Source organism: Schistocerca piceifrons, chromosome X (assembly GCF_021461385.2).
Source record: "Schistocerca piceifrons isolate TAMUIC-IGC-003096 chromosome X, iqSchPice1.1, whole genome shotgun sequence".
NCBI classification, from domain to species: Eukaryota; Metazoa; Arthropoda; class Insecta; order Orthoptera; family Acrididae; genus Schistocerca; species Schistocerca piceifrons.
Window position 1 is genome coordinate 724,517,882 of NC_060149.1, and position 24,442 is coordinate 724,542,323.

At 40.2% G+C, this 24,442-nt stretch overlaps 1 protein-coding gene across 2 annotated transcripts in view; it reads right to left on the reverse strand.

Moving 5' to 3' along the window:
- Positions 1-24,442, reverse strand: part of LOC124721895 (organic cation transporter protein) — a 675,456-nt gene that overhangs the window by 110,368 nt on the left and 540,646 nt on the right. For both annotated transcript variants that reach the window (XM_047247048.1, XM_047247047.1), the window contains exons 3-4: positions 14,422-14,614; positions 7,135-7,238 (exon numbers count right to left, since the gene is read on the reverse strand). In XM_047247048.1, coding sequence (XP_047103004.1) covers positions 7,135-7,238; positions 14,422-14,614 — 297 coding nt within the window. The remainder of the gene's footprint in view (positions 1-7,134; positions 7,239-14,421; positions 14,615-24,442) is intronic.

Consider the following 24,442-nt stretch of genomic DNA (forward strand, 5'->3'; position numbering starts at 1 on the left):
GATCATGGCGCGTCATTCCATCTTCCAAGTGATCCTCTGATGGCACCAGTCTAACCATGCACGTCGATCCTGTGGCGTGAGTGGAAGACGGGCTAGAGTGTGCATGTCCGTAGTCCCACTGTTAATGACGAGTTGGAAACAGTTCCTGTTGCTACGCATGGAAAAATGGCTCTGAGCACTATGGGACTTAACATAGGTATGACATTCCGTCGCGCTGACCACTCAGCTACCAGGGGCAGACTCATTTGTGCTGTGTCAGCTGTACGATCTGCTACCGCTGCCCTTACAAAACGACGATCCTTGTGGGCGTTGTACTGCCTGGACGTCTAGAACCTCGTCTACGAGTGTGAGAGTGTTCATGTGACCACGGATACCATCATCGTTGCACAAGTGACGCAGCATGTCTAACTCGTGTGGCAATTTTCCGAAAGGACCATTTCACCATTCGGAAGACTATAATTTGACTCCTTTCAAACACGCTCATTTGGCTGTAGGAAGCACGAGTGCGTCTCCGTAGCATAGTGGTCTGCTTGCTTTACACGCGTGAGCCATAGTGAGGATTATTGCTGAGAACATTCCCTATTAATGGATAGACACAGATGGCACTCTGGTAGTTATGCCACTATGATATCTGTTGGCGGACGACGTTGAAACCATTATCAGTACTTCTACTGTCCTCCAGGTGGCATATGCCGTTATCGAATCAAAATCGACGTCGTGGTTTTAGGTATACTAATTTTTCCCCAGCAGTATACATCCTGTGTCTTACTATATTTTAACCGTTTGTGTGTCATATTATCTGATGCAGAAGTAGGGTACCAACTTTTCATTTGCCTAAACGATCCTGGGAAACACCATCTAAACAGCACGCTCAGGCCGACTGATGTACTAGTGAACGGTCATTAATATGCTGCGCTGATTCGATTCGTATGTGGTTCATCTCCATGTCTCGCAACGTAGTGCACTGTACGGTACGGTACGCTAATAGAGCGGGTCCTCAGCACCCTGCAGATACCTTGTCAAAATCATTTTGCAATTCGTTTTGATATTCTGATGAGTGTACAAGATGGTAAACGATAGCATCATCTGTAACAATTTAAAAGAGTTTACAAGAACATCTCATAAATCGTATGTATAGATTAAGAACTGGAGAAGGCCTATAACAACTCCTTGGCGAACTCCAGATATCAGTCCGTTTTCACGCGATGACTTCGCGTCTATTACTACGAATTGTGTCCGTGATGACTGGAAATCACGAATCCAGCCGCACAACTGAGACGATACTCCGTAGGCATGCATTTTGATTAGAAGCCGCTTGTGAGGGACGGTGTCAAAATACTTCTGGACATCTAAAAATATAAAATGAACGTGAGCTCCCCTGTCTTGAGTTCAGGTCCTTTGCCAATATGGTCATTTCACGAGGAACACCGTATTTGATGTTTTCTATTTCTAAACATAGTTTTTGCCCCGTGATGGCAATTGGGGAGCTACCTACCCTAGTTCTAACTGCTCTACGGTCTGTGAAGTTGGCAAAACAGCCCACATGCGTCAGTCACCACACTGCATCCGCACGACATCGCAAGGCACAGGATGACACGTCGACCAGTCGACATCCATTGGGCCCTCACGGCCTAGAAGAGGAGCTCGTTTTGTTTTTTTCCTTGTGTGTCTAATGTATTTTTTGTGTGAGTGCCTGACAAACAAGGCAGGTCACTCCTGCGAACAACACATCCTATGGAAACTAAGATCGATTTTAAATTGATAGCCGAAAACGTAGATGTGTGCGAATGTTACCACTGAATGGTATATCAGCTCAAATAGGTACTAGAGAAAAAAGCAAAAATCATCTTGACCACGATATGCATAATCAGAGTTGCGTTTCAGAATTCCCGTCGAGAAAGCGACGTAACTGAAATACAGATGCTTCGAAAGCAAGATACAAAGTGACGATCCAGCCGCCAGCACGACTGCCCTTCCCATGTGACATTTTTTCAGCGACTGCCGGGGCAGCGGAGGCCGAAAGCTTAAGTATCTGCTATACAGATAACATCTTACCCTCACTCTGAGCATGTTTCCATACTGTTGTAATTGCAGAATGTTAGGGAGATGATGCATTTCTCCTCTGTAGTGGAGTATACGTTTTGATGAACACTGGTGACATGTTAAAACTGTGTCGGATTATGATCTGAAGCCTGATCCACGCTTTTCTTAGTTAGGTGTACACAGGATGGCTCTGGAGTTTTATTAATTAGTTAAAGTTTCGAATATTTTTCAGCTGGGGTTTACTTTCTCGTTGCTATCATACGATACGAGCACACATCGTTAAATGAGCCATAGCTTCGACTTGCCACTAGTTCTTCTCCTAACGTTACAAACATTCCCACATCTCATCTTAACGACATCCATGAGGCTGTGGTTTAGGACAACTCTCGGCTGTATCCTTTCTCCCGGATAGGCTGGTTCAGAAAGCCTCTGTAGAGTTTGGAGGACGAGGAGAGACGGAAGTGGCAATCTGAAACCTTGTGACAACGGTGAGGCGTTTTCAGGTCGTACAATTCGTGACTAAGTATTCACGAAAGACTAGAGTGGCACACAGCTTTCACTTATAACTTACACTATGTGATCAAAAGTATCCGGACACCTGGCTGACAATGACTCAGAAGTTCGTGGCACCCTCCATCGGTATTGCTGGAATTCTATACGGTGTTGGCCGATCATTAGCCTTGATGACAACTTCCACTCTCACAGGCATACGTTCAATCAGATGTTGGAAGGTTTCTTGGGGAATGACAACCCATTCTTCACGGAGTGCTGCACTGAGGAGAGGTATCGATGTCGGTCGGTGACGCTTGGCACGAAGTCGGCGTTCCACAACATCCTAAAGGTGTTCTATAGGATTCAGGTCAGGACTCTTTGCAGGCCAGTCTATTACAAGGATGTAAATATCGAGTAACCACTCCGCCACAGGCCGTGCATTATGAACAGGTGCTCGATCGTGTTGAAAGCTGCAGTCGTCATCCCAGAATTGCTCTTCAACAGTGGGAATCAAGAAGGTTCTTAAAACATCAATGTAGGTCTGTTCTGTGATAGCGCCACGCAAAACAACAACGGGTGCAAGCCCCTCCATGAAAAACACGATCACACCATAACACCACCACCTCCGAATTTTACTGTTGGCACTACACCCGCTGGCAGATGACGTTTACCGGGCATTCGGCATACCCACACCCTACCATGGGATCGCTACATTGTGTACCGTGATTCGTCACTCCACACAACGCTTTAACACTGTTCAAACGTCCAATGTTTACGCTCCCTACACCAAGCGAGGCGTCGTTTGGCATTTACCGGCCTGATGTGTGGCTTACGAGCAGCCGCTCGACCATGAAATCCAAGTTTTCTAACCTCCCGTCTTAGTGTCATATTACTTGCAGTGGATCCTGATGCAGTTTGGAATTCCTGTATGATGGTCTGGATAGATGTCTGCCTATTACACATTACAACCCTCTTCAACTGTCGGCTGTCTCTGTCAGTCGACAGACGAGGTCGGTCTGTACGCTTTTGTACTGTATGTGTCCCTTCACGTTTCCACTTCACTATAACATTGGAAACAGGGGACCTAGGGGATATTTAGGAGTGTGGAAATCTCGCGTATAGACGCATGACACAAGTGACACCCAATCATCTGACCACGTTCGCAGTCCGTGAGTTCCACGGAGCGCCCCATTCTGCTCTGTCACGATGTCTAGTGATTACTGAGATCGCTGATATGGAGTACTTCCCAGTAGGTGGCAGCACAATGCACGTAATATGGGATACGTATGTTTTTAGTGGTGTCCAGATACCTTTGATCACATAGTGTACGTTCTTACGTCATACTGGTGGTTTGTCAATTTGATGAAAGGCATTCAATTTATTCTTCCCTATATACTAACAGTTCGTGAATTGACCGGTTGAAGGCTTTCAATGCATATGAAATCCAAGCAGTTTATTTGGTGAAGTTCATATAGAATGTTGTTGGTAAAGACAAAACCTAACAGCCTACCTTGTGCGAACATAAGAGAAGATAAACTCTGAAGCTAGGAATATGATTTTACCTGTATAATTTCAGAACAGATCAACGTGCGAAGTATGGATTATTGAGGAGCTCTGGAGAAACATGTAAATCGAGCTGTATGCTATTTCTGTGTCTCATCGTCTATAGTGAGGTGAGACTACTGCCTGTTTCAGACAGTAGGAAATGCACTAAAAGTCACTGAATTATTAAAAAGCGAAGAAGGCAACCTATTCATATCATGGCAAAATTATAATATTTCATTTGACACATCGTTGAAAATAAATCTGATAATATTTTTGGAGTCCAAATAATCTTCTGATTTTGGCTGTCATGTGTAATTTAAATGTAAAATCATCTAGTGAAGAATAGTGAGCACACCTGAGTCTCTTGCGGCCGAGTAAGTAGTGTTATTATCTCGTTGCCGTGTTTTTCGCAAAAAAGAGTCGGAATTCACTGAATGTGGTGGTCACTGATAGATTTATGTTTCCATTTGTCTCACTGACAAAAGAGTGAATCATAGCCACTTGACATCAGTTATCATTCAATTTTGTTTGCTACATAATAAATTCATTGTTATTTTTCACCGTCAGAGCTACACTGGAATATACATAGTTTCTGTATTCTTGATGACACAATTTTGGAATTTGTTGAACCTTTTCTTGGTGACAATTCTCCGTTGAATAGGGCTGTTTCTGTGATTGAAATAAACTCCTCTCATTCTGGTGCATAATTATTTTGTTTATAAGGTTTTACTCAACTTTTTTGTATTTGTGTTGAATTTCACTGTTCAAGAAAATGTTAACTTTATGGTGCAGTAGTGGCATAAAAAGTGTGAACTTTCTTATCTACAGTGACTGTATGACACATCCATTATTTCATGTGGGATCTAATTATTTGGTTCAAATAATTAGAATATTATCTTTCACATAATATTTGTTTCACATTACTTGTAATATATATGAATCGATTTATTGTTAAGGGTATTATTATAAACAATTTATCTTATCACATATTTTGCATCATTGTAAGCTATTAAATCCAGAAACAGTTTATTAAAAGTTCCCTTAATAGTTCTTTTTGTCCTAATGAGGTTCTGCAACAAGGAATTAAAAGATCGATACCATCTCTCCATGTGATCTCTGTACAAGTACAGAACTGATGTTACTATAATTCTTTATTTTTGTCTGATGTGTTTTATTAATAGAGTTGCTCATTAATCAGCGAAAAATTTAAATTATTTCTCTTAGAAGCCTCTGTCATTCTTAGGTCACAAAGAATTTCAAAATATTTATTGAGTATATCATTCATGAAAATTAAAGTTTCCGTAATGGCTCTGCTTTTTGTATAAACAGCTATTCTTCATTTCATGTTATTACTTGTGCAGTAACTTATAACCTATTTCCCTTAAGAAAAAATTAGTCCACAACACATATGGACATACAGGTGGAAAGACTGTGACAATTTGTTGTTACTTAAAGAAACGTAAATACTTAATCTCTAATGTTTGAAATTTGTACATTTGATTAATCTTCTTACTTTTAAAATTTGATGCGGTCGTTGTTTTATGAAGATATTACTGATCTTCTATTTCAGTTGAGTATTTATATTTAATTATGTATTTGTCAAATAATTGTCGCAGTAACTTTAGCTGTGCCTGCTGTATTGTAAAATATATATATATATATATATATATATATATATATATATATATATATATATATATATATATATATATTATTTGAGAATGACATCTATTTAAAAAAATATTCATACATTTTGAAGCTGCAGTCATTTTTCACTGCTTAATGAACTACACTTAGAAAATGTTTCTCATGTAACAATCCTTTGGCATTTGTTCCAATTATTTTTAATAACTGATTAATTTCTAGAATGGGATGTAATTTTTTATTCAGACGAACAGTAGAGTAGTTGGAATATGAATGTAATATACTGTTAACATGTCCATCTTAACAAAATGAAATATAGCAAGAACTCCACTGACAATACACTTTCAGCTAGTTTATAACATTGATCGAGTTATCTGATGACTGTGAAACACAATTTTTATCAAAGTTAATCGCTATTTTAGATTTGGCTTTGAGAGAAATATGGCAGTAGCAAAACAGAATTTTGTATTAATATATAGTTTTAAACAATCTTTCTTTGTATTTTGAAAGGGAGATACTTGTCACTAGTCATGTACCCCTTTACTTTCAGTGCAGTACTGCACTTTGTCCCATTAGAAAAGAATATGCTGAAATATTTTGCTGGTAAAATTTGTCTTTAAGAAAATTTATTGGGAAAAAAGTTGCTATTGTCTTTTCAATGATGCTCATTATCATTTCTTTTTAATTTACGCCAAGACTGAAAAGATAGAACTACTTACTATATTTTTTACTTCCCGCTCATAATGCAAAATGAATGCGATTCACTTTTACACGAATAAGTAAGGGAAAGATCACTACGTATATATAAGTGAGCACATTTAATGTACTTCTTATCTGAAAAATGCCCTGTGTTTAATAGCTACCTGTTACCTTCCAAGAGTCGTAACTTTTGACTGAATGTGAAGAGAGGCATTAGGTAATTTCTGCGTGCTTCATTTCAACTATACTAAATCAAAAGCTTCAAAAAATACTTTGTTCAATATTTTCCATCCCATTTTATCAGATCATATGGTGAAATAAATTATTTTTTCTTGGTTGTAGTGTATTTCTCCCAATCTGAGAATACTTCACCAGTCAAATTTGCAGTTGTGTGGAGGAAAAGTTTATATCAGCAAGATGTCAAACTGCATGTTAAACAGTGATTTGTACTACATACGTAAATGTAATGTCTGTTCTGTGTGCTTCTTTATCCTGAATGTGATAGTGGCCACACTTGAACAAAGATAGCCATTTCTTGAAACGATCATTCATGGACGTGAGACAGTTGTGCAAAAATGATACTCGAGTGTTAGCTGAAAATGTAATAAGTGATCTTTCATCACATCTGTTTCAGATTTTTCGATTTACTTCTCTATATATCATACTCTGCTTCTCTCATCAGATGTACAAAAGCATGTTCAAGTATCTCACTTGTCAGCGAGGCTCCCCAGCACAACAGCGCCAGTAAAAACACCGAACATGTACGCAGATTGTGCAACAGCTCCCATCCATCGGCGGTCACAAACAAAATTCCACTGCAAACAATAATAAAAAGTCTTCAGGCATATTATTGTGAACATGATATTTTTATGTACATTGAAAATTGACGAGAAATTAGTTATATACATCAGAAATGAAACCAAATCACAGGAAACAAACTCAACTGATTATGTGTCAAATTATTTCTCAGACTTTCTGAGTTTGCATTCCAAGAGTTTGTTTCTGGATTACTTTTTTCTTTTGTGATTGTGCAGATATTTATCAATTTCACTTTTCTGATCTCCTTATGCATAGAACGCAGTAGTAAGTAATGTGGAAGAGAAAGATGCGACATACAGATTTATGGAAAGTCACAGTGGCATTACGTCCTTGATAATTTCACACATACGAAGCAATCTACGCCATAGTTAGAAAACACATTAAACGTGCTTGAGGGGCCATGTGAATATCAATATTGTAAATAGTCCTTTGGATTCTATCACAGGCACTTTACTGATCGAGCTTCTAGTCTCTGAGAAAGGGGTATGGTGGAGTGTAAATTCTGAGATCGCAAGAAAATGTTTGCTTTTCACAGGCCTCAGTTCTTAAAAGACCTATTTACATTCTAAATTATAAAATTTAAATTCCTTATAAATGTTACTCTACTTGGACTTGTTATAATGTTTTCTATGAGCGGATGTAGCGTTTCTGAAAGTCTAAATTTTCACTATCTGCTAACTTAGCGTTATAAAGATGCAGGTAATTTTGGCAGAGCAGAAGTGTTAACGTTGAAGATATTAACCAGCAGCGTCATTTTTTAGGTGTCCTGAAGTTCATCAATAAATATATTTCACAAAGTATACCGTTGCTACAGCAAGGAGATATATGACAGTATATAAGTACGCCTGTTTTGAAATGCGGTCTTCATCACACAGTGTTTGAAACTCACTTGCTTGGGTGTGCTTGAAGTAATTTGCGGCTTATCACCCAAATTGTGTCGTAATCTCAACAGTGGCAGTAGATGTGAAAAGAAAAGAATATGTGAGTGATAATAGGGAATTCGAATACCAATATAGTATTCATAATTTCACGCCTATGAATCAAACTGTACCACAGATAAAAAATGAGTAATTTTTCAGACCCGCTCGGTTTCGAGTTATCGATTAAAAAAAAAACTGATGGATTCCTCGAATTTTCAATACCCAGAGGCTATTTAGAACCATTGTTTGTTACGAGGGAAATATGTGAATTTCTGAGGCGGAGTGGAAGACGGGATTGTTTACGTAAAAAATGTACTTATTTTCTGATGTCCACTTTTATGAGGTCTCCTGGCCAGTGTTTTTCCAGTGAGTAGATTTCATTCCTGAAATGCGATTTCGGAGAATCTGAAAAAACATCTGTCTATGGCTTCCATAGCCTCATCATTGAACTTACAACGTTATCCATCCATAAATTTTGTTTTGGGAAACAGTTGGAACTCACAGACTGACAGATTTCGTGAATATCGTCCAAGCTGCAGAAGTTTTCTTCAGGTGAGAGAATCTTTTGTTTAGTCGCCGAATCTGGTGTACGTCTCCTTCGTTTTGTTTTGACATCCAGTTTGTCGAGATGACTTGTGTATCGTTCATCAGTTTTTGTTCTATTTCTGTAGATAGAAAACAGGATATTTTACAGAACATAAAAAACTGATTATGTTCTTTCCGACTGATGAAACCAATTTAGCCATTTTTGGTACGGGGCCATCGACTTCCACTCACTGCTATGATAACTGCTTCGTATCTTGCATGAAGTGTTGGATCCACGTCCCATCAACAATAACAAATTGGTACTCACCATTTAGTGGTTTATTTATGAAAGGGTTCAAACATTGGTAACAAACAAGTTTCCGCAATTTCTTTTGGTCAGTATTCAACAAAAGCGGAACCCGTCTTGCACCAAGCATTCTCGTCCATAATTTGGCACATAACGTTACTGTTTCTTCTGATATGTCTACGGGGTTAGCTATGCCACGTTAAGCACTTTCTCAGTGTTTTCATATGTGGTTGCAGGTTTGAGACGTCTTTCACTTCTTCTTCAAGAGAAATACCGCAAGTTTTGAATTCAGCCATCCATTTCCTAACTGTTAAAATGGAGAATTCGTTGGCGATAAACAGTCCACAACAAAGTTTAATGACGGCTCTATTTTCCAGTTAATCAGTTTGTGCGAATCACAAACAAGAGAATAACTTAAAATAACAGTAGAAACTGAACTCTTTACAGATACAGTAAATACTTGAAGAACGTTACAAAATATGCCAAAATAACAAAAACAAAATTTCATTGCTAACAACACCATCTCTGCAGCTGGTGCCTCGCCCTCTTTCTCTACCGGTTCTTGCACAACAGAGTCAGAACGTCTCATTCTGGTAACACATTAACTGCCAAAACTCCGTTGGCTCTTCTCTTGTGAACTGTCTATTGACAAGATTCTCCATATAATCTGATATGGAGACGTTCTTGGCTGCATGAGAACCGGAAGTGCATTGCGGAACGTCACATAGTTAGCAGACATGGATTCAAGACCACAGCTGTCATAATGAAATAGTATGTTGTGGAAATTCTATAATAATGTTTCCTGGAGCAGTTCCAAAGCCCTACGTTATTGCACAGTAATGCAAAATGCCATACAGACAAGTTGCCCATCGACGGCATTCCTGGTGCGACATGTTACCCTGGCGTGCAAGATCCACTGACCAATCACACACTCGACATGGTGGGGCCCGATGTGAAGGTTAAAGTCTGGTACTAGGGATCTGGAATGCCCGTTGCAGAAATACGGCACATTTCTTCAGCAATACGTCAAGCGCCTCTATGACGCAATGGGTGTTCGCCCCAATGTGCAGTGTCTCATTTTAACAGTTGGCCATATTTGTGGTGCAGATAATTTTATATTATTTGTATATACATATTTACGAAAAAAATAGATTTTGTGATTTTACAGTATTTTTATATCGCAAATAATATTTACAAAGAAACACGTGAAAATAATCATAAAGTAACAGAACATAAAACGGAGCCACTTTAATTTTCGGCTGTCCATCAACGACCCAATAAATTTCTACTTTAAAAAGTTCTCAATATATTGTTTGACATTGTTTTAGTCTTAGAATCTCTTAAATGTTTATACCGGTACCTGTTTCCTTAGCATTTTTCTGTTGTTTTTCGAGTGGGTAATGAGAAATTCTTCAATTCTGTCTATACGGAAATTATCTATGCCATACTCTTCTTCTCAGAATGTCTCATTACTTCTCCATGAGCCTGAGCTACAGAGATTGCGAGATTATTTAAATAAGTTTAGAGCAGCCAAAAGGCAGTCGCAGACGCACTGCGAAATCCTCATGTTTCATATCTCGGTAGAATATGATCGTCAATCTGACGCAAATTATTTGGTTCGACTTCTGTGCAAATACTCCTATAAAAGATTCAGGTACTTGCCTCTAGTCAAGTTCTGTCAGTAAATGTAAGTTCGCCTTCCTTAGTCGAAGATATAGATTACATATAATTACACCAGTTCCAATGTGGTTTATTGTGATGCGACGGTTTTACTTTGTAATATTTCGTCGATCATGTGCCACTCACGCGCTCTGTCATCTGATTTATTACTTTCGTCCTTAAATGCATTTCCTACCAGTCAGGTTCTTTACTCGTGTAGCTCGGATCCATCGTACAACTGATCACATTAAATAGGTAATTTTTCCTTTCTTTCCACCCGGTGTAATCTTGACAAAAATGCATTGTCCTCTCTGAGGGTTGATTTTGGTGCCACCGTTCTGAAAAAATTACGCTGCTAACTTAAGCAATTGTACAAGGGGTTTCCCTTAACTTACGGCTGATGAGACGTCTGTGTGTTTCACTAAGCTTCCCTTGCTGCCGCTGTTGTGAAAGTGAGAGGATTCTCTCTTCATTTCCGTACGAACGAATACATGATGATGATTTACGGCGGAGGTCGCTAAACAGAAAGGTCATCCGCGCCCGAGCGTATAGAGCCGATAGCGATGGAAAGAGATGTGTTGAAAACGAATCATATCCCTGAGCGAATCGCGCTTTTTATAGCAACAGGCCAGCAGCTGTCACTAATAGAAAGATATTGTTGGAGACAAGTATTACTGGGATGTAAAGAAGGTATTTGTTACAGTTTCAATGAGGGAACAAACGCTCGAGCCATTGGTAGCCGCATGTTTGTATATTATAACTTAATGCTACTTTAACGACAAAAAAGGAAATTTTTTCCTACAGTTCAAGCCAGATATAATTGAATGGTAAAAGTACCTGTCTGAAGATTTACTTCCTTTATGTCGTTACTTACTTGCTATCATGCCTGCTTTTTGTCTGCGGAATTTCGACGTTGATGTACTAGGTTGGCCAAATATTAAAGTAATGCACTGTATATCAACCTGAAAACCTGATATAAGTAACGTAATTAAAACGAACATTCCAGTACAAAACAGTGTCGCTAAATTCTGATATGGAGTGTCCAGTTTTGTTCCCTGGCGAACGTGCCATAATCGTGAAGTCTGATTGCGTTACGCATGTTCTCGGTTCACTTTCCATACTAATGGCAATGGAATTAATTTCAAAATGGTTGCAATTCGGATGTAGTGTTAGGCTGATACTACTAAGTTTACAGAACTAGACGAGGAGACGGAATAATTTTAGACTTGTAACCACGATAGCTGTAAAAACAGAATGCACAAGGTATAGCTCGACAAGAAATAATATGACGGTTTTCATTTAGAAATAATATTAACTCTGAGAGATCTGAATTTTGGAGAATTTGAATTAAAAAAAAGAGCTACTTAGAGAATATGTTTAAAGGAAATGTAGCAAATAAACCTTGCTACGAAGCGGTAATGGCTCCTGGGTATAACGAGAATTGGAATTAAAAAAAAGAGCTACTTAGAGAATATGTTTAAAGGAAATGTAGCAAATAAACCTTGCTACGAAGCGGTAATGGCTCCTGGGTATAACGAATTGTTATCTAAGCTTCACTGGCAACTGGCGTGGGACGGAAAAATCTTCTCAACATGTCTCGTGCCACTGGACCTCAGACTGACTGATGGGTATGTTATCGGAGTCATTCAAGCGATATCACGTACATAAGGCTTTATGTCAGACATCTACCCCGGTTGAGCCCAGTGTCAAAAAACTAGCATGTCCCGTTAATCGGCTGCAGATATGCAGCACTCACAGCACTTCCGTAACCAGTATATGCTGCACAACGTTTGGGCATGGGCAGTCTGGATAATCAGGTTTGAATGCATGATGCTACTTGTACGGGTCATCACTCATTCCATGTGGGGTACAGAGGGCTTGCCCAAATGGTAGGTGACTGGTAAAGGACATGGAAATATGATTTGAGTTTAACGTCTCATGGTAATCAAAGTCAATGGAAACGGAATGCTAGTTCAGTTATGGAGGTATCAGGGAAGGAAGCAGCCGTGGCCTATTTAAAGATTCAGTCCATTGTTCGACTGAAATGACTTAGAGAAGACACGCAAACGAGGTTATCTAGATTAGTAGATGGGTGAAAGTGTTTCCCTTACGGTAAGTCCCCCCCCCCCCCTCCCCTCCACACCGCCCCCTACCCACCCCATGCCGCACGTGTTAGGTGTCCTAAAATTTGGTGTCAGGGAATGGCGATGATCGAAACTTGTGATGTAACGACTGTTTAGGATTCTCATGTACCAACATACTTCACTCATTGTCTAACTGTGTGACCAACAACGTCCGTTGCAAAACAATTTTTTTACGATATTTACTGTTCTGTTAACAATGTGAAAGCCGAGCAAAGTACTTGATGATAAGGAGAAAGAAAACTGGGTCTCTTATATTGTTAAAGCGCTTGGGCTGCATTGACTTGATAAGATAGCTGAGCTTGTCAGCCAATACAAGGGGCAAACCGAGGTAGCTGAGATTCACCAGTTGGAGAAGACTGAAGTCTATGAACATGGTTTCAAGTGATTCCAGAAATTTACAGAGGCAAACGTACGTCTAATATTGAGTACTTCTCAAATTGGCATATGATAACGTGACGTAACTTCAGCGTACGCACTGTGAACGGTTTTCGCAAAAGATGAAGACTCGCCTACTCCTGACAACACTAGAATAGGGTAAAACTCAATATTCTAACACGAGTCTAAAAGGGAACCGCACTGTCTATGTCATTAGCTCTGGGATGCGAACTGCGTTGGGCGATAGGCAATACGAAATGCCTGACTGCGCTGTGGAGGGAGAAACATCCTGTGGGCAGCTAAGTCGCTAGAGGCTCTATTCAGCGGTTTCCTTCCTCGAGTTGTTTACATCGCAGTGTTTCCTCTGATTGCAGAGATTTTTAAATTTCCGGTCAATATCGGTTATTTGCACGCAGAATTAAAATTAATAGCTACGAAACTCTGAGCGAAAAACAAATTATTTCTCTTTACCATGCTCATTTCTCTAAATTATCATCTTCTATGTACAGTATTTGCGCTGTATCATCTTTATCTACTTTGGGAAGGACAGAAGATCAATTATTAGTCATTCTTTGTAGGTAGAAGATTTATTCAAGATTTATCGTGGTCTAGTTAATACCACGTGTAGGAACATTGGCAGACAATAAACAGAAAGGTTTAATGTAACTTAGTAAACAGTATTAGGTTGGACTTTAAAACACATCACCTATATTAGCTTAAGGCGCAATCGATAAACGATGCATACTCTGAAAGGTTATACCGACACCTAGAAAGAGCTAAGTTCCGTTTAAGTTCCCGCCTGATTTCGTACGTCAATCTATCCACGGCACAGTTTATTCTTTTATAGGAGGTTCTCGTTTGTTTACTTTTCAAAAACTTCTCTAAGCTGAGCCAAAATATGTACCTGTAGCCCACAGTATACGATGAACTAACAAAATCGACTAGACTACACCTCCATGCTGTACTTTGCGTGGAAAGTATCTAGTCGCCAAGAAGAGCGTTAGAATGGTTTCCATGTCTTCTTGCCACTTTACATAGACATATACTATCAAGCTACGGTATAGACGGACCTCATCCCTTTCTTGCAGCGTATAACACGGGCGTAGTGCCTCTACAGAGATAGCGAGCTCCTCAAATGCACACTCTATCATCCATCCTGCTGCGGATAAGCTGTCTGACAGTCCATAATAGATATTTTCTTAATTATTATAGAACTAGAAACATGCGACTGCATCATTTCATCACTCACCTCTATAGCTTTGCTCGATTCGTAATACGTATTATCAAACACCCAAGAGTCACACTTGATTGATTGGTTCGTCGAGTGATCTATTATACGGCAGGAATCGAGACGGCCCTTTTCACGCGGTATATGGAATGTCAGCTCACTTGTGTTCCAAGGAGCTACACTGCGATTCACGTCAACTCCGGGAATTGCACACCTGTCAAGAGAAACAAACACGTAAATTGTTGAAGGAATGTTAACTGCCCTTTGTTACTGAAAGGAGAAACACAATTATTCTTATGAGAAATTACAGAGCAAATTAAGAATTAGACAGTCAAACGGTGTTCACTATGTTCTACGTTATGTTTCTGCAAAAATATTTTGCAGTTAATTCATTTAATACCTTTTTTGAAAAATCAAATGTTTTTTGGTATGATTTGTTTAAAATTAAGTGATGAAATCGATTAGAGAAACGTTTGACATGGCTCTGAATGATGCTTGAAGTCATGTACAGCAGCTGAGATGCTCATATGTTAGTGACATAAGGAGGCTAATGAGTGAAGTTCTACCACAAAAATACTCTCCAGCACACTTTAAAATTCTAAGTTACACATTGGACTTTAAATTTTCAATCGGCACCTCATTTTCTTTACATAATTTCAAGTATCGTTCAAAAGTGCGTAAATGTTCCCCTAATCTAGTTTATTTTTTACATTCAAATTATTTCACAAAACGTTTGTTGGTCTTTCATTAAATTTTTATTTTCAAGAAGCATGAAATATATTTAAATATCGATCGACAGTCTGTTATTATTAAGAGTATACAGAGTGTATCAAAAAGAACCATCCGATTTGGCACGTCTATATTTCTGAAACTAATAAACATATACAATGAATTTTGTTTTTTCATGAACGGGAAATTCAAAAAGTTTTTCCTTTCCATAGGTGTTCAAGGCCCCCCCCCCCCTGTAGATGCACGGTATATGGCATTGGAGGCACGTGAACAGAGTGTTTTATAAACCCCGATAGGAAATAATCACATACAATCAGGTCCGGTGACCTTGGAGGCCAGTAATGTAGGGCTGAATTATTTGGTCAAGTGGGACCGATTCATCGTTCAGTAACCCTTCGATTTAAAAATTACCGCACTTCCAGATGCCAGTGTGGCGGTGCCCCATCCTGTTGGTAAATGGAGACGTTCGAATCAGTCTCCAACTGTAGGAAAAGAAAATTCTGAAGCATTTCGAGATATGTGCTTCTTGTAACAGTGTTCTCGGCAAAGAAAAATGGACCATACACCTTTTGCCGTGAAACTGCACAAAACGCATTAAATTTTGGAGAGTCCTTCTCATATTGTAAAACTTCATGTGGTTCCTCCGTACCCCATATTCTCACATTACGACGGTTCAGCTTTCCATTCAAATGGAATGTTACCTCGTCACCAAACACTGTCATCCTCCATCTTGCCAAGAACGAAATTACGGAACTCCACACGTTATTGTTTGTCACCTTCGAAGAGCTTGCAGTAGCTGAATTTTGTATGGTATCATGTATAAACGTCGACGGTACATACGCCAGACGGACATAGGTGGCATGTTGAGTTGTCGACCTGTACGGAGAACGGATTTCTGCGGTCTCCTGCCTACATTAGCGTCGTTAGTGATACTGTTAATGCCAACTACGGATTATCGTAGTACTTATACACAAAGGAGGATTAGTAAACCTTTACGCCACTAGATCCCATGTACTGCAGAAAAAAAATACGAGAAATGTAGTTAATAGAACCGAACTCTGTTGAATTTGCAGCACTCAAGACTTCAGAGAATTTGAGTTTTGTATCAAGGGGCCATCAGGTTTTGACACAATGTTGTGGCACTGTAATTATTTTTTCACTGATGTCATGCCGAGTGAAATAGCACAGAAATTACTTCTTAGCTCTAAAATTAAAAACCTTAAATATGTATAAGAACCTGCAAAATAAATAAGATTACAGTGTTTTTTGTTGCTTTTTTTAAGCTTCCAAGGTTCCGTAGTCTGAATCAAACTGGGAAACAGAGAGTCTAGTTCTATGGTCAATAGAGGACAGATAATTAGAGCATCGCAGCAACAAAACTGCCTTAACAGGGAATGTGTAAAATTTCTTTTAACCTCTTTCACAGTGAGGGAGAAGTTAAGTCCTGTGGTAATATAAAATATATCAGTAAAGAGAATTAGAAGAAATGTGACATAATCACAGTGAAGGACACAGCGATCAGTTGCATAAAACTTGTAGAATACAAAAAAGTTTCAATTGAAATTTTTTAATTTTATTTTATGGCCAGTTTCGATGTATAATACCAACATCATCCATTGGTCAGCAAAACTTAAGGACGCGCGTGATATGTCTCTGCCAAGTAACATAGCTCGATGAAACTTGGACCATACATAGCACGACAGAAGGTAACTGAAGCAAATACGCAATAAGACGAAAAAAATAACACCTTTGCTCAAAGACAGTAATTACAGTGGAGTCACCACATTTTATGATGATGCCCTGGACACTACAAAAGGCGGGTGTGTGATCACCACAGGCGGTAGTGAACGCTCTAGAACGTGCTTCCATGTGGGCCACAAAGCTGATATGAGTTTTTTGTGGTAGGGCGTTCCATTCTTCAAATGGTTCAAACGGCTCTGAGCACTATGGGACTTAACTTCTGAGGTCATCAGTCCCCTAGAACTTAGAACTACTTAAACCTAACTAACCTAAGGACATCACTCACATCCATGCCCGAAGCAGGATTCGAACCTGCGACCGTAGCGACCGCGCGGTTTCATACTGTAGCGCCTAGAACCGTTCGGCCATAATGGAAGGATCAAGAAGGAAATCGGCCATGCCCTTTTAAAGGAACCGTCCCGGCATTTGCCTTAAGCGGTTTAGGGAAATCGAGGAAAACCTAAATCAGGATAGCCGGACGCGGGCTTGAACTGTGGTCCTCCAATGCGAGTCCAATATACTAACCGCGAGAAGAGAGTCAATGAGGTTCTGGAAGGTATTGACAGGGGCGTGGAGCGATGCTAACCCCAGTGCCTTAGCCACCTGCGCTAGATTCCGCGGTTGAGGATCCACTGAGCGTACAGCTCGATTGAGATGGTCCCACAGCTTGACGGTCACAGGAATACAGTAAGCTCAACCTGGTCCTCTTCGAACAACGCATGCACATTGCGAGGTGTGTGACACCATGCATTGTCCTGCTGGTAGATGTCATCGTGCTGCAGAGGAACAAACTGCGTGTAGAGGTGGACATGATGCCCAAGGATAGATGCATACTTGTGCCTTCCAGAATGACGAGATCACCTTGGGGATATTGTTGCTAGCTGCTTGGTTCAACTGGGGGGGGGGGGGGGGGGTCAGTTGCTCAATAGTTGCACGTCTATTCACTGTACTCATCTTCGCAACCGTCATTCAAGCGTTTCATCTACGGCCCATGATGCACCACAACTGCCTCGGCGCCGGTTTTGGATAGCGCTTTTTTTACCGTACACAGTATACGTTAAACATGGAGGCACGTGAACAGTTTACAAACTTAGCCGTTTCGGAAAATCTTCCACCCTTGGCGAGAAGCTAATGACTATTCCCTTTTGGACGTCAGGTACACTATCTGATCAAAAGTATCCGGACACCACCCAAAACATACGTTTTTCATTTTAGGTGCATTGTGCTGCCATCTGCTGCTAGGTAATCCATATCAGCAATGTCAGTAGTCATTAAACATCTTTAGAGAGCAGAATGGGGCGCTCTGCGGAACTCACGGACTGCGAACGTGGTCAGGTGATTGGGTGTCACTTGAGTCATGCGTCTGTACGAGAAATTTCCACTCTCCTAAACATCCTTAAGTCCAGTGTTTCCGATGTGATAGTGAAGTGGAAACGTGAAGGGACACGTACAGCACGAAAGCGTACAGTCAGACCTCATCTGTTGACTGACAGAGACCGCCGACAGTTGAAGAGGGTCGTAATGTGAAATAGGCAGACATCTATCCAGACCATCACACAGGAATTCCAAACTGCGTCAGGATCCACTGCAAGTACTATGACATTTAGGAGGGAAGTGAGAAAACTTGAATTTCATGGTCGAGCGGCTGCTCATAAGCCACACATCACGCCAGTAAATGCCAAACGACGCCTCGCTTGGTGTAAGGAGCGTAAACATTGGACGTTTGAACAGTGTTAAAGCGTTGTGTGGAGTGACGAATCACGGTACACAATGTAGCGATCCCATGGTAGGGTGTGGGTATGTCGAATGCCCGGTAAACGTCATCTGCCAGCGGGTGTAGTGCCAACAGCAAAATTCGGAGGTGGTGGTGTTATGGTGTGATCGTGTTTTTCATGGAGGGGCTTGCACCCGTTGTTGTTTTGCGTGGCGCTATCACGGAACAGACCTACATTGATGTTTTAAGAACCTTCTTGATTCCCACTGTTGAAGAGCAATTCTGGGATGACGACTGCAGCTTTCAACACGATCGAGCACCTGTTGATAATGCACGGCCTGTGGCGGAGTGGTTACTCGATATTTACATCCTTGTAATAGACTGGCCTGCAAAGAGTCCTGACCTGAATCCTATAGAACACCTTTAGGATGTTGTGGAATGCCGTCTTCGTGCCAAGCGTCACCGACCGACATCGATACCTCTCCTCAGTGCAGCACTCCGTGAAGAATGGGTACCATTCCCGAAGAAACCTTCCAGCATCTGATTGAACGTATGCCTGTGAGAGTGGAAGCTGTCATCAAGGCTAAGGATGGGCCAACAGCGTATTGAATTCCAGCATTACTGATGGATACGGTCGCAGATTCGAATCCTGCCTCGGACATTGATGTGTGTGATGTCCTTAGGTTAGTTAGGTTTAAGTAGTTCTAAGTTCTAGGGGACTGATGACCACAGCTGTTAAGTCCCATAGTGCTCAGAGCCATTTGAACCATTTTTGAACCATTACTGATGGAGGGCGCCACGAACTTTTAAGTCATTTTCAGCCAGGTGTCCGGGTACTGTTGATCACATAGTGTAAATCGTTCCGTTTCCGCATTACTCCAACATCCACCCGCACCCCCCCCCCCCTCCCCCCAAACGCTTCATATACCATCGCTAGTGCTGACACCTGTCGTCTGCAAGTGGTTATTCCACGTTAGCCTGGAATGTAGGCGGTTGTCACATTAATGATCCTGGATGGTTATATTACGTGGCAGTGAAACATTATGTGAAAATTACTTTCGTCCTGGTTTTGCGTACCAGTGTATATGTCTAGAAAAGACAAAAAGAACGTGCGGTTTATCAATTGCAGCATTAGAATAGCATACAACGGCACTGGAAATAGCTTTTAAGTAATTGGCGATCAGTGATGTTTAAACCTGCAGTGAACTACCGACGTACTAACTGCAGTGTGGTTCTTTCCCGTTGCCGTTAGGTCTTAATATAACAGTATGTAACTTACGAAATGGCAGGGATTTTATTTTATCTCTTTTTTTTTTTTTTAGCTTGTGTAGGTTTACAATTGTGCAAGTGTGAATTAAGTGTACGTTGTTTCTGTAATGTAGAACCAAGTAGTCACATACCTGTGATTGTCTTTGTTTTTTTTTAGTGATTTCTGAAGTGAAGTGAAAAGTGTGGGAGTGGTAGCAGATTCGTTAGCAGTGAATCACTATGCAGGGGATTTAAGGTGTACTTATGTAGGGAGAAATGTGGTGGGGAGATTACAATGAAGCTTAGTTAGACTCTTCCCTCATTTGTCAATTTTTCAGCAGTAACAGACGAACAAAGGTGTAGAAGGAAATATAAGCGTCGTTGAGGCACTGTTATAGGGTGTCAGCAAACAATCTGACAGGCTTAAGAGGGCCGTGTGGAGACGGAAAGGGCTAGAAAGTGCAGCAGACAGAAACAGGGGGAAAAACAGTATGATTCCGTAGAGTGATGTTAGAGAGTTTTAGGGTTGATGGAGAATGACAGATGTATTAATTTGAGGTAAGTGACCCTGGTTCAAAAACGACCGAATCGTTCTGATACCTCTGACATTGGACCTCTTATCATGCATACCTTAAGAGTTATGAACACCTGTTCAGTAGAAGAGATGTGTTACGCATAGCTCTTAATGAATGCACTTTTGAGACCATGTTTACCGGTCTTCTTTTCTTATGTTGGTCCATACTTAATCCTCCAAAAATACGCAAAGCAAAGAGCTTATAGCAGAATAGGTCAAGTCAGCGGTGTCAGAACTATTTTCGCTTATAACTTTCGACTCGGTCGTTTCCGGATCAGGGTCCCTCATTACATACTAGTAGGTTTACTCCTCTCCATCACCCATGACATTATCATCATCACGGAATCACCCCGTTCATTACAGACGGAAAGTGTATTTTTCTAGCCGTCAGATTCCAATGAATGTGTATGTAAAGTAGGTATAGGTGTAAAGAACGTGGAGAATGTTTTGAACGAACCAAAAACCATACATGAGGCTTCAAATGTCGCTTGTTTGAAGTGGCAATATGTAGGATCACGTAACTGATGTATACAGACACATGTTTCAGTCCATTAAAACAGAATATGAGACTACTCCGCAAAGACTATACAAAGGAGGATCAAGTGGCGATAGTGGATGGGATGGGTTAAGTTGCGACGGGGCAAAGTCAGCTTCTCAGATTCATGGGCTCTTATCATGAGCGACGGCTCTTCATCGGTGATATGAAGTGAAGTCTCGCACGACTGGATTACCAGTAATTTGGGTTTTTCAAGGCAGATGATCTGGAAAGGAGAGGCAGGTTGCGTGCGTCAGATTTAGGCTGTAATGGATCTGAGACATAGCTCTACTTTTAATCTGAATTTAACCTCTACTTAGTAAGGACTCTGTAAATAAAGAAGTTAGTCCGATGGTAACAGGAAATAAGACTCCATTGCACTGTAGATGTATCATTAGACCGTCGCGAGAATGTGGTGGAAAGGTATGAACTACACTTAGGTGTGGACTCTGACGTATTATGGCTCTCGACACATCATTTTCAGAGCGAAGAAATAGTGAGGCTTCATCTCCAGGGATATACTATAGGCACCTTCTTCAGGTATAATTAGAAGACAGATGGAGTTGCTACTTTGCCAACGATGATATTCCATTAAAGAACAATTAAATATCGATTTTTTCGTTGAACAGGTGTTAGAGATCTATGCAACAACGTTCGAATGGACTGGTATTAAATTTTTAGAAACAGTGATTTATAGATCATCCAGATTCAACACTGGGATGTTTCTGAGAAAGAGGGGGGAAGATTAGTCGTTAAAGTACCATCGACGACGAGGTCATTAGAGATAGAGCACAAGTTGAACGATGGAGGGATGTGGAAGGGAATCTGGTTTATCCTTTCGGAAGGAATCATTTTGAAACTTACTTTAAGTCATTTAGGGAAACAACAGAAATCTAAATCTGGATGGTCGGACGGAGAGTTGAATTATCGCTCCCCCGAATGTGAGTCCAGTATCTTACCATTGCACCCACACTCGATGTTCGTTCTGTGCAAACGTGATGCTTATAACGAGAAAGACTGGCATGATTCTGTTTGAGGCATGCGGTATTGACTTCATGAGACATTCTCCAAACAAGAAAGAACCTTTCCTTCCTTTACTTACTTTACTCTCAGTTGTAGCTTTCTTAACAAGAAGCATCTGCACAGCAATAGACAATATATTCTTTAATACCTCGTATATGGATAGATTCTGTGTATAAACTGTTAATAACTCGTTATCAGGCAATGAGGTTGGCAGACATTATGAAAGAAACGAATAGTCCACGAATATGTAAGAAATTAAAAATCTCCAACCCAATAAAACAGAATCATTAATTTACTCTTGAAGGAATGTTAGCGGCAGGGCAGTAGAAATACATAAGATGGAAGGAAGATCAAGGATTAACGTCCTGTCAACATCGATGTCATTAGAGACGGATCACAAGATCGAAATGTTTCAAGGATGGGGAAGAAAGTCATCCGTGCCTTTTCAAAGAACCATACAGGCATTTTCCAGGGGGGAAATGGGAAAATCATGGGAAACCTATATCTGGATGGCCAGATGCGGATTTGAATGGTCTCCTCTCGAATGCGAGTCCAATATGCTAATCACTGCGCCATCTAGTTCGGTCACAAGTTATACAGAGCATACAAGTTGGTCGATGAACAAAACACATTACAGCACACTTTTATTACAATTTATGAAAGCTGTTTTCCACTAACGTACTTAGAACGAAATGTCTGTCACGAAGAGTATATAATGTGAATACCACTAGGCATCGGAAACTCAAGCAAAAGAAAGCGGTAACTGAATCAAAGCTTACGACACAGTCAACAGACATCTGCCCTGGCTCATGACGGAAAAGACTGTAAGGTCTAAAGAACTTTCAGTAGCAAAGCTAAGAGTAAGAGCTACCCAAATATGAAGCATATGTATCAGAATAAAGGAAATTTAATATCGAGTACAGTGAGAGCATAAGAGAAGAACCAAAACGGTTCAGGTGTCATTTCGTTGATAGCAGGTAACGAAAGAAGATTAGGACTTATTTTTCCGTGCAGTCGATGACTATGTCATTAGAAACGGAGCAAAAGTAGGATAGGGGAATTAAATCGACTGTGCCCATTTGCTTTAAGTGATTTAGAGAAATCACAGAAAATCTTAATCCGCGGACGGGGATTTTACCCACAGTCATTCCGAATACGAGTTCAGTGTATTACCGCTGATCCACCTCGCTCGATGAAATCAAATAATGAAGCTGTTACTGATATAACTGAGATGTGCAGGGTCTTCAATGGTCAATCCTCATCTTTTGCGGATTCTGGAGAGATGCAGCTCTTAGTTCACAGCCAATAAACTGACTCCAAATTGCTATAAACTACGATGGATTAAGTTTCTTACATACGGTTCTATTCGCGCTGCATTCAATTTTATAACGATACTATCATAATTAGAGAAACTGAAGATACCAGATATTTGGAACTGAGGGTATATGGTAAACTCTGGTGGACTGAATACGTTGGTGAACTCATTCAGAAGCTGAATGCTGCTAATTTAACAATAACGATGTTGTCAATAGCTATCACTAGGGATGCACTAAAGTTAGGTTTCTCTGTATGCTTTCATTCCTTGATACCCTGTAGGAAAATATTTAAAGGCAACATATTAATGGTAGAAATAACATTTTTAGCCCAAAAGCGAGCCATCCAGAGTAATTTAGAAAGTGCAGTTAGGCCTCTATTTAACACTCTAGAGATTTCTAAACTGACCTCACGTTACATCTACTAGTCGAAGAGATTTAAGGTTCACAACATGAACATGCCTCAAACGAACAAAAATATTTCAACACGAAACAGAGGAGTGGCCTTTATTCTGGGAATACCTAATTAAAGTTGTGCAGCGTACTAGAACAGATGTTGTCGATAGACCCCTACGAGTGTACAACGCTGTCAGTAATAAAGTACAAGTTTCAAACCATAGATTGAATAATTTACCCAAGTAAGCGCCTTTACTTTCCAGCAGGAATCCTTGACTGTGTTATGGGGAGATGAAACAGTAAACAATATAGTTCATGTGTGAGTATTTTACGTTCGGTCACTTGTGTTATTACTATTGTAAGTCTCTTGCATGGACTGGGAGGTACGACAACAGATGATACAAACAGTATCAGGCATTTTATGTGATCGAGCCATCCTTTTCAGCCAATAGACAATATTTCCTCGGGAAACACCATATTCCATTGTTTACTTATCAAACTTACGTTTTCACTTTTAAAGTGAATTTTACGATGTTTTTTGAATACAAATATATTTTTGCACGTACTTCTGTCCATTTAGCTTCTTCCTTCATCCTTTTCCTCCCACTAACCTTCCTTCTTATTATACCCCTACTCATTATTCCTGACATGCCTCTCCGATACGAATTGGTTTTAGTTGTTCGTTGCGTACCTTTAGAAACTGGCAAAAAGTTGGTATTACGGATTTTATTTGATGTATGACTTCTTTTATTTAAAATATTTTGACTAAT